General features: G+C 31.6%; 1 protein-coding gene across 1 annotated transcript in view; it reads right to left on the reverse strand.

The window, feature by feature from the left end:
* The window catches only part of LOC144741563 (ganglioside-induced differentiation-associated protein 1-like), a gene marked incomplete at its 3' end in the record, with an annotated part of 28990 nt that extends 16974 nt beyond the window's left edge, over window positions 1–12016 (reverse strand). The window contains 4 exon segments of the mRNA XM_078624068.1: window positions 65–176; window positions 178–239; window positions 984–1176; window positions 11850–12016. Coding sequence (XP_078480194.1) covers window positions 65–176; window positions 178–239; window positions 984–1176; window positions 11850–11987 — 505 coding nt within the window.
* Window positions 12017–12787: the final 771 nt, after the last annotated feature.

Here is a 12787-nt window from a genome sequence, read left to right on the forward strand (position 1 = left end):
TGGGTGAGCGAGCGAGCGAGTGGGTGAGCGGGTGAGCGAGCGGACGAGCGAGCGAGCGACTCACTACGAATGTGCGCCGTGGCGAACGCGGGCAGGCTGCCGTGGCTGGCGAGCTGCGGGTGCAGGATGCAGCCGTGCGTGTACGTGTCGACGGGCAGCGCGTCGAGCAGCTCGCGGGTAGTGCAGCACGCGCGGCAGGAACGGGCTGCCCACCTCGGGCAGCAGCCGCGGCACCGCGTCTGGCACGGGGGGGGGGGCACGGGGGGGGGGTGGTTAAGTGGGGTGAGTGAGTGGGTGGGTGGGGTGGGTGGGTGGGTGAGGGGTGGGTGGGTGGGTGGTGGGTGAGTGAGTGGGTGGGTGGGGGGGGAGTGGGTGGGTGGGTGGGTGAGTGGGTGGGTGAGTGAGTGGGTGGGTGGGGGGTGGGGGTGGTGGGTGGGGTGGGTGGGTGGGGTGGGTGTGAGTGAGTGGAGTGGGAGAGTGAGTGGATCAGTGGTTGGTGGGTGAGTGGGTGGATGAGTTGGTGGGTGAGTGCGTGGGTGAGTGAGTGAGTGAGTGGGTGGGTGAGTGAGTTGGTGGGTTAGAGAGTGGGTGAGTGGGTGGGTGAGTGAGTGGATGAATTAGTGGGTGGGTGAGTGGGTGAGGGAGTGAGTGGGTGGGTGAGTGGGTGGGTGGCTGAGTGAGTGAGTCGGTGAGTGAGTGAGTGAGCGAGTGAGTGGCTGAGTGAGTGGGTGAGCGAGTGAGTGAGTGAGTGAGTGAGCGAGTGAGTGGGTGGCTGAGTGAGTGGGTGAGCGAGGTGAGCGAGCGAAGTGAGCGAGGTGAGCGAGTGGTCGAATGAGCAAGTGGGTGAGCAAGTGAGCGAGCGAGCGAGCGAGTGGGCGAGCGAGTGAGCGAGCGAGCGAGTGAGCGAGTGGCTGAGTGAGCAAGTGGGCGAGCGAGCGAGCGAGTGAGCGAGTGAGTGAGTTGGTGGTTGCCGCGCCTCTCACCACCCGTGAACGTCGCCTCCAGGTAAGTGACGATCGCGTCCGCCTGGCACACGACCACGTGCCCGTGCACGAGCACGGGCACCTCCCCCGCCGGGTTGAGCCGCATGAACCACGGCTCATTGTGCTCGTTGAGCGGCAGGCAGACCTCACGCTCCTCACACGGAAGCCCCTTCTCACAGATCACCAGACGCACCTGGGGGGGAGGGGGCGGGGGGGGGGTGGGGGGTCACACCGGGGGGGGGGGGGCGGGGGGGGTCAAGCGACGCTGCTGCCAGAGGTCGCAAACGGGTTTTCATTTCATCTTCTTGGTTCTTTCGGTAAAGTCGCCACGTAGAAGGGAAATAATGAAATAATAAAAATAAAACTTAATAAAATTATACAAATAAAACATAATAAAATAATAAAAATAAAACATAATAAAATAATAAAAATAAAACATAATAAAATAATAAAAATAAAACATAATAAAATAATAAAAATAAAACATAATAAAATAATAAAAATAAAACATAATAAAATAATAAAAATAAAACATAATAAAATAATAAAAATAAAACATAATGAAATAATAAAAATAAAACATAATAAAATTATACAAATAAAACACAATAAAATAATAAAAATAAAACATAATAAAATAATAAAAATAAAACATAATAAAATAATAAAAATAAAACATAATAAAATAATAAAAATAAAACATAATGAAATAATAAAAATAAAACACAATAAAATAATAAAAATAAAACATAATAAAATAATAAAAATAAAACATAATAAAATAATAGAAATAAAACACAATAAAATAATAAAAATAAAACATAATAAAATAATAAAAATAAAACATAATAAAATAATAAAAATAAAACACAATAAAATAATAAAAATAAAACATAATAAAATAATAAAAATAAAACATAATAAAATAATAAAAATAAAACATAATAAAATAATAAAAATAAAACATAATAAAATAATAAAAATAAAACATAATAAAATAATAAAAATAAAACATAATGAAATAATAAAAATAAAACATAATAAAATTATACAAATAAAACACAATAAAATAATAAAAATAAAACATAATAAAATAATACAAATAAAACATAATAAAATAATAGAAATAAAACACAATAAAATAATAAAAATAAAACATAATAAAATAATAAAAATAAAACATAATAAAATAATAAAAATAAAACACAATAAAATAATAAAAATAAAACATAATAAAATAATAAAAATAAAACATAATAAAATAATAGAAATAAAACACAATAAAATAATAAAAATAAAACATAATAAAATAATAAAAATAAAACATAATAAAATAATAGAAATAAAACACAATAAAATAATAAAAATAAAACATAATAAAATAATAAAAATAAAACATAATAAAATAATAAAAATAAAACACAATAAAATAATAAAAATAAAACATAATAAAATAATAGAAATAAAACACAATAAAATAATAGAAATAAAACACAATAAAATTATACAAATAAAACATAATAAAATAATAAAAATAAAACTTAATAAAATAATAAAAATAAAACATAATAAAATAATAAAAATAAAACTTAATAAAATAATAAAAATATAACATAATAAAATAATAAAAATAAAACATAATAAAATAATAAAAATATAACATAATAAAATAATAAAAATAAAACATAATAAAATAATAAAAATAAAACATAATAAAATAATAAAAATAAAACTTAATAAAATAATACAAATAAAACATAATAAAATAATAGAAATAAAACATAATAAAATAATAGAAATAAAACATAATAAAATAATAGAAATAAAACATAATAAAATAATAAAAATAAAACATAATAAAATTATACAAATAAAACATAATAAAATAATAAAAATAAAACATAATAAAATAATACAAATAAAACATAATAAAATAATAAAAATAAAACATAATAAAATAATACAAATAAAACATAATAAAATAATAGAAATAAAACATAATAAAATAATAGAAATAAAACATAATAAAATAATAAAAATAAAACATAATAAAATAATACAAATAAAACATAATAAAATAATAAAAATAAAACATAATAAAATAATAAAAATAAAACATAATAAAATAATACAAATAAAACATAATAAAATAATACAAATAAAACATAATAAAATAATAAAAATAAAACATAATAAAATAATACAAATAAAACATAATAAAATAATAGAAATAAAACATAATAAAATAATAAAAATAAAACATAATAAAATAATAAAAATAAAACTTAATAAAATAATAAAAATAAAACATAATGAAATAATAGAAATAAAACATAATAAAATAATACAAATAAAACATAATAAAATAATAAAAATAAAACTTAATAAAATAATAAAAATAAAACATAATAAAATAATAAAAATAAAACATAATAAAATAATACAAATAAAACATAATAAAATAATACAAATAAAACATAATAAAATAATAAAAATAAAACATAATAAAATAATAAAAATAAAACATAATAAAATAATACAAATAAAACATAATAAAATAATACAAATAAAACATAATAAAATAATAAAAATATAACATAATAAAATAATAAAAATAAAACATAATAAAATAATAAAAATAAAACATAATAAAATAATAAAAATAAAACATAATAAAATAATAAAAATAAAACATAATAAAATAATAAAAATAAAACATAATAAAATAATAAAAATAAAACATAATAAAATAATAAAAATAAAACATAATAAAATAATAAAAATAAAACTTAATAAAATAATAAAAATAAAACATAATAAAATAATAAAAATAAAACATAATAAAATAATAAAAATAAAACATAATAAAATAATAAAAATAAAACTTAATAAAATAATAAAAATAAAACATAATAAAATAATAAAAATAAAACATAATAAAATAATAAAAATAAAACATAATAAAATAATAAAAATAAAACATAATAAAATAATAAAAATAAAACTTAATAAAATAATAAAAATAAAACATAATAAAATAATAAAAATAAAACATAATAAAATAATAAAAATAAAACATAATAAAATAATAAAAATAAAACATAATAAAATAATAAAAATAAAACATAATAAAATAATAAAAATAAAACTTAATAAAATAATAAAAATAAAACATAATAAAATAATAAAAATAAAACATAATAAAATAATAAAAATAAAACATAATAAAATAATAAAAATAAAACATAATAAAATAATAAAAATAAAACTTAATAAAATAATAAAAATAAAACATAATAAAATAATAAAAATAAAACATAATAAAATAATAAAAATAAAACATAATAAAATAATAAAAATATAACATAATAAAATAATAAAAATAAAACATAATAAAATAATAAAAATAAAACATAATAAAATAATAAAAATAAAACTTAATAAAATAATAAAAATAAAACATAATAAAATAATAAAAATAAAACATAATAAAATAATAAAAATAAAACATAATAAAATAATAAAAATAAAACATAATAAAATAATAAAAATAAAACATAATAAAATAATAAAAATAAAACTTAATAAAATAATAAAAATAAAACATAATAAAATAATAAAAATAAAACATAATAAAATAATAAAAATAAAACATAATAAAATAATAAAAATAAAACATAATAAAATAATAAAAATAAAACTTAATAAAATAATAAAAATAAAACATAATAAAATAATAAAAATAAAACATAATAAAATAATAAAAATAAAACATAATAAAATAATAAAAATATAACATAATAAAATAATAAAAATAAAACATAATAAAATAATAAAAATAAAACATAATAAAATAATAAAAATAAAACATAATAAAATTATAAAAATAAAACATAATAAAATAATAAAAATATAACATAATAAAATAATAAAAATAAAACTTAATAAAATAATAAAAATATAACATAATAAAATAATAAAAATAAAACATAATAAAATAATAAAAATAAAACATAATAAAATAATACAAATAAAACATAATAAAATAATAAAAATAAAACATAATAAAATAATAAAAATAAAACATAATAAAATAATAAAAATAAAACATAATAAAATAATACAAATAAAACATAATAAAATAATAGAAATAAAACATAATAAAATAATAAAAATAAAACATAATAAAATAATACAAATAAAACATAATAAAATAATAAAAATAAAACATAATAAAATAATAAAAATAAAACATAATAAAATAATAAAAATAAAACATAATAAAATAATACAAATAAAACATAATAAAATAATAAAAATAAAACATAATAAAATAATAAAAATAAAACATAATAAAATAATAAAAATAAAACTTAATAAAATAATAAAAATAAAACACAATAAAATAATAAAAATAAAACTTAATAAAATAATAAAAATAAAACATAATAAAATAATAAAAATAAAACATAATAAAATAATACAAATAAAACATAATAAAATAATAGAAATAAAACATAATAAAATAATAAAAATAAAACATAATAAAATAATAAAAATAAAACATAATAAAATAATACAAATAAAACATAATAAAATAATAAAAATAAAACTTAATAAAATAATAAAAATAAAACATAATAAAATAATACAAATAAAACATAATAAAATAATAAAAATAAAACTTAATAAAATAATACAAATAAAACATAATAAAATAATACAAATAAAACATAATAAAATAATACAAATAAAACATAATAAAATAATACAAATAAAACATAATAAAATAATAAAAATAAAACATAATAAAATAATAAAAATAAAACATAATAAAATAATAAAAATAAAACATAATAAAATAATACAAATAAAACATAATAAAATAATAAAAATAAAACATAATAAAATAATAAAAATAAAACATAATAAAATAATACAAATAAAACATAATAAAATAATAGAAATAAAACATAATAAAATAATAAAAATAAAACTTAATAAAATAATACAAATAAAACATAATAAAATAATAAAAATAAAACTTAATAAAATAATACAAATAAAACTTAATAAAATTATACAAATAAAACACAATAAAATAATAAAAATAAAACATAATAAAATAATAAAAATAAAACTTAATAAAATAATACAAATAAAACATAATAAAATAATAAAAATAAAACTTAATAAAATAATACAAATAAAACTTAATAAAATTATACAAATAAAACACAATAAAATAATAAAAATAAAACATAATAAAATAATAAAAATAAAACTTAATAAAATAATACAAATAAAACATAATAAAATAATAAAAATAAAACTTAATAAAATAATACAAATAAAACTTAATAAAATTATACAAATAAAACACAATAAAATAATAAAAATAAAACATAATAAAATAATAAAAATAAAACATAATAAAATAATCTTTTTGGTTCTTTCGGTAAAGTCATCACGTAGAAGGGAAATAATGAAATAATAAAAATAAAACTTAATAAAATAATAAAAATAAAACATAATAAAATAATAGAAATAAAACTTAATAAAATAATAAAAATAAAACATAATAAAATAATAAAAATAAAACTTAATAAAATAATAAAAATAAAACATAATAAAATAATAAAAATAAAACTTAATAAAATAATACAAATAAAACTTAATAAAATTATACAAATAAAACATAATAAAATAATAAAAATAAAACATAATAAAATAATAAAAATAAAACTTAATAAAATAATAAAAATAAAACATAATAAAATAATAAAAATAAAACTTAATAAAATAATACAAATAAAACTTAATAAAATTATACAAATAAAACACAATAAAATAATAAAAATAAAACATAATAAAATAATCTTTTTGGTTCTTTCGGTAAAGTTGCCACTTAGAAGGGAAATAATGAAATAATAAAAATAAAACTTAATAAAATAATAAAAATAAAACTTTATAAAATTATACAAATAAAACATAATGAAACAATAAAAATAAAACATAATAAAATAATCTTTTTGGTTCTTTCGGTAAAGTCATCACGTAGAAGGGAAATAATGAAATAATAAAAATAAAACATAATAAAATAATAGAAATAAAACATAATAAAATAATCTTTTTGGTTCTTTCGGTAAAGTCGCCACGTAGAAGGGAAATAATGAAATAATAAAAGTAAAACTTAATAAAATTATACAAATAAAACACAATAAAAAAATAAAAATAAAACATAATTAAATAATCTTTTTGGTTCTTTCGGTAAAGTCATCACGTAGAAGGGAAATAATGAAATAGTAAAAATAAAACTTTATAAAATTATACAAATAAAACATAATTAAATAATAAAAATTGAACATAATAAAATAATTCTCACGACGTTTCGGCCACAACGCAAGCAGCCGTCCTCAGGTGAAGAACAGGTCTGTCGGAAAGACAGCGTCCGAATGAAACACCACCAGGCTTATTCACCGCCAGGCTTGGCAGCGCGTATTTAAGCTGCTGGGTTAGAGGGGGAAGGGCGCCTTGACAAACGAATTTGCATATCAAGAGGAATTTAGCATATTTATGGGAAACGTAGATATGGGATTAGTACTACTTGTGGAATGCGTAGGAGGTGGGCGGGGGGTTTCAAAGTCATATGATGCCCGTGCGTTGTGCAGGATTAGCAGCAGCAAAGGGAGGGGATGGGGGTAGCATTAACAAAGGGAAGGAATGTTAATAGTATGTAGCTGGGTTTTGATTCCTTACCCGTACCCTACCCGTACCCGGCCGGGTAGGGTACGGGTATCGGGTACCCCATTGCGACCTCCTCTGGGATGAAGCCACGTTGCAGGCATGGCGGGTGGGTTCATTCTAGGAACTTGAATCGTGAGAAGAGACAAGACGTTGAGAAATGAGTGACACACGGTGACTCAACAGTGACTCACGGCCTACCCGTACCCGTACCCGGCCGCACCAGGGTCGCAAACGGGCACCCGTACCTGTACCCGGCTGTACCCGTACCCTACCCGTACCCGGCCAGGTACGGGTACGGGTATCGGGTACCCGATTGCGACCTCTGGGATGAAGCCACGTTGCAGGCGCGGGTGGGTTCATTCTAGGAACTTGAATTGTGAGAAGAGACAAGACGTTGGGAAATGAGTGACAATCACGGTGACTCACCATGTGACTCACAGCCTACCCGTACCCGGCCGTACCCGTACCTTACCCGGCCGGGTACGGGTAGGGAACGGGTACCTGATTGCGACCTCTGGGATGAAGCCACGTTGCAGGCGCGGGTGGGTTCATTCTAGGAACTTGAATCGTGAGAAGAGACAAGACGTTGAGAAATGAGTGACACACGGTGACTCACCAGTGACTCACGGCCTACCCGTACCCGTACCGTTACCCGGCCGCACCAGGGTCGCAAACGGGCACCCGTACCTGTACCCGGCTGTACCCGTACCCTACCCGTACCCGGCCGGGTAGGGTACAGGTATCGGGTACCCGATTGCGACCTCCTCTGGGATGAAGCCACGTTGCAGGCGCGGGTGGGTTCATTCTAGGAACTTGAATTGTGAGAAGAGACAAGACGTTGGGAAATGAGTGACACACGGCGACTCACCAGTGACTCACGGCCTACCCGTACCCGTACCCGGCCGCACCAGGGTCGCAAACGGGTACCCGTACCTGTACCCGGCTGTACCCGTACCCTACCCGTACCCGGCCGGGTAGGGTACGGGTATCGGGTACCCGATTGCGACCTCTGGGATGAAGCCATGTTGCAGGCGCGGGTGGGTTCATTCTAGGAACTTGAATTGTGAGAAGAGACAAGACGTTGGGAAATGAGTGACAATCACGGTGACTCACCATGTGACTCACGGCCTACCCGTACCCGTACCCGGCCGCACCAGGGTCCCAAACGGGCACCCGTACCTGTACCCGGCTGTACCCGTACCCTACCCGTACCCGGCCAGGTACGGGTAGGGTACGGGTATCGGGTACCTGATTGCGACCTCTGGGATGAAGCCACGTTGCAGGCGCGGGTGGGTTGATTCTAGACACTTGAATCGTGAGAAGAGACAAGACGTTGGGAAATGAGTGACAATCACGGTGACTCACCATGTGACTCACAGCCTACCCGTACCCGGCCGTACCCGTACCTTACCCGGCCGGGTACGGGTAGGGTACGGGTACCTGATTGTGACCTCTGGGATGAAGCCATGTTGCAGGCGCGGGTGGGTTCATTCTAGGAACTTGAATTGTGAGAAGAGACAAGACGTTGGGAAATGAGTGACACACGGTGACTCAACAGTGACTCACGGCCTACCCGTACCCGGCCGTACCCTACCCGTACCCGGCCGGGTATCGGGTAGGGTACGGGTATCGGGTACCCGATTGCGACCTCTGGGATGAAGCAACGTTGCAGGCGCGGGTGGGTTCATTCTAGGAACTTGAATTGTGAGAAGACACAAGACGTTGGGAAATGAGTGACAATCACGGTGACTCAACAGTGACTCACGGCCTACCCGTACCCGTACCCGGCCGCACCAGGGTCGCAAACGGGTACCCGTACCCGGCCAAGTAAAAAATAAGTAATAAAAATATATTATTATATTATTTTATTATGTTTTATTTTTATTATTTTATTACTTCCCTTCTACGTGACTTTACCGAAAGAACCAAGAAGATGAATCCCTGCAGTCACGCAATAAGCTTTAAATCGAAAAATAAAAATATAATTTAAATTATAATTGACACCATTGGTACCTCATTTGCCAGTAAAAAAAATATGATAATTGGGTTGTTTTTTTACCCTTTAATCTGGCAACAAAACTGACACATTTTTTGTGCGCCTATTAGCGTCATCTGGTCCAACACCATGTGAGACTAGGCTCTAAGGAAAGCTGTCTCGGGTGTGGACCAATCATCTTCAAGGACAGTGCATACATATCATTATCATCATCAGAGTTGTTTCTTTTAGTTTGCATTTTGACTGCTTGTGTTGTGGTTATTGCAAACATGATGCCTTGTATAAAGGTGTCAGTTTTTGTACCAGTTGAAAGGGTAAAAACCTATTACTATATTTCGCATTTTGACTGCTTGTGTTGTGGTTATTGCAAACATGATGCCTTGTATAAAGGTGTCCGTTTTTGTACCAGTTGAAAGGGTAAAAACCTATCACTATATTTTGCATTTTCACTGCTTGTGTTGTGGTTATTGCAAACATGATGCCTTGTATAAAGGTGTCAGTTTTTGTACCAGTTGAAAGGGTAAAAACCTATCACTATATTTTGCATTTTGACTGCTTGTGTTGTGGTTATTGCAAACATGATGCCTTGTATAAAGGTGTCCGTTTTTGTACCAGTTGAAAGGGTAAAAACCTATTACTATATTTCGCATTTTGACTGCTTGTGTTGTGGTTATTGCAAACATGATGCCTTGTATAAAGGTGTCAGTTTTTGTACCAGTTGAAAGGGTAAAAACCTATTACTATATTTTGCATTTTCACTGCTTGTGTTGTGGTTATTGCAAACATGATGCCTTGTATAAAGGTGTCAGTTTTTGTACCAGTTGAAAGGGTAAAAACCTATTACTATATTTTGCATTTTCACTGCTTGTGTTGTGGTTATTGCAAACATGATGCCTTGTATAAAGGTGTCAGTTTTTGTACCAGTTGAAAGGGTAAAAACCTATCACTATATTTTGCATTTTGACTGCTTGTGTTGTGGTTATTGCAAACATGATGCCTTGTATAAAGGTGTCAGTTTTTGTACCAGTTGAAAGGGTAAAAACCTATTACTATATTTCGCATTTTGACTGCTTGTGTTGTGGTTATTGCAAACATGATGCCTTGTATAAAGGTGTCAGTTTTTGTACCAGTTGAAAGGGTAAAAACCTATTACTATATTTTGCCACTGGTAAAGGAGATGTCTCATAGTGTAAATGCGTAACCCCGAGCTCTCATACTCTGATGGTGCATTGTCCTTGAGTTGTGCGCCTTTTGGCGTCATCTGGTCCAACCCATGTGAGACTAGGCTCTATAGAAAGCTGTCTCGGGTGTGGACCAATCAACTTCAAGGACAGTGCATATCATCATCAGAGTTATGTTTTTTGTTTGCATTACGGCTGCAGGTATTGTGGTCTATGCAAACATGACTCCTCGTTAAAAAGGTGTCAGTTTTGTTGCCAGATAGAAGGGTAAAAAAACAATGATCATATTTTTTTACTGGCAAATGAGGTTCCAATGGTGTAAATGCTTGCCCCGAGCTCTCATACTCTGATGGTGCATTGTCCTTGGGTTGTGCGCCTTTTGGTGTCATCTGGTCCAACACCATGTGAGACTAGGCTCTAAGGAAAGCTGTCTCGGGTGTGGACCAATCAACTTCAAGGACCATGTGAGACTAGGCTCTAAGGAAAGCTGTCTCGGGTGTGGACCAATCAACTTCAAGGACCATGTGAGACTAGGCTCTAAGGAAAGCCGTCTCGGGTGTGGACCAATCAACTTCAAGGACAGTGCATATCATTATCATTATCAGAATTGTGTTTTTTGTTTGCATTATGACCGCAGGTATTGTGGTCAATGCAAACATGACTCCTTGTTAAAAAGGTGTCAGTTTTGTTGCCAGATTAAGGGGTAAAAAAAAACATCGGCAGGTGAAAATCGCCCACATCACCCCCATTGACCAGAGTGGTGAAGTATGGTCAATACCACTCATCCCACCCATCATTTCCCAGACTCATCCAGCAGTGGATTAACGCGTTACGGACTTGCATTGTTGGGCAGTACTCCTATGGTCCCCCGGCATGCACCATTCCCCATTGACCAGAGTGGTGAAGTATGGTCAATATCACTCGTCCCACCCATCCCATCACCTTTTGCGAGGCGAACGATTGGCTCCAGTGATAGAGGATCAGGCCTCCCACCTCCTCCTCGTCCACCTTCACCTCGTCGTCCACCTCCTCGTCCACCATCTCATCGTCCACCACCTTCACCACCTCCTCCTCCATCATCGCGATCGCAGCGTCGTGATGCAGGGAGACGTGGGGGGGAGGGGTGGTGGTTGGGGGCGTGGTTTGGGTGGTTGGTGGGCGTGGTTTGGGTGGTTGGTGGGCGTGGTTTGGGTGGTTGGGGGAGGGGATTGGGTGGTTGGTGGGCGTGGTTTGGGTGGTTAGGGGCGTGGTTTGGGTTGTGGGCGTGGTTTGGGTGGTTGGGGGAGGGGTTTGGGTTGTGGGCGTGGTTTGGGTGGTTGGGGGAGGGGTGGTGGTTGTGGGCGTGGTTTGGGTGGTTGGTGGGCGTGGTTTGGGTGGTTGGGGGAGGGGTTTGGGTGGTTGGGGGAGGGGTTTGTGTGGTTGGGGGAGGGGTTTGTGTGGTTGGGGGAGGGGTTTGGGTGGTTGGTGGGCGTGGTTTGGGTGGTTGGTGGGCGTGGTTTGGGTGGTTGGTGGGCGTGGTTTAGGTGGTTGGTGGGCGTGGTTTGGGTGGTTGTGGGCGTGGTTTGGGTGGGTGGGGGAGGAGTTTGGGTTGGGGGAGGGGTTTGTGGGGTCGGTGGTGGGGGGGGGCGACCAGGGTGGGTGGGGGGGGTGAGGGGGGAGTGGGTTGGGGGGGGCTATAGGGGCGTGGCCTTTTATACGGCAAGCGATGACGTCACGGAGGGGGCGGAGGCTCTGTGAAATTTAAATATGATGACGTCAGCGAGGGGGCGTGGACCATGGGGGGTGGGGGCGAATGAAAACACGATGACGTCACCGAGGGGGCGGAGGCTCTGTAAAATTTAAATGTGATGACGTCATCAGGAGGGGTAAATACGATGACG

The sequence above is a fragment of the Lampetra planeri genome, unplaced genomic scaffold (assembly GCF_965212315.1).
Source record: "Lampetra planeri unplaced genomic scaffold, kcLamPlan1.2.h2 scaffold_598, whole genome shotgun sequence".
Taxonomy (NCBI): domain Eukaryota; kingdom Metazoa; phylum Chordata; class Hyperoartia; order Petromyzontiformes; family Petromyzontidae; genus Lampetra; species Lampetra planeri.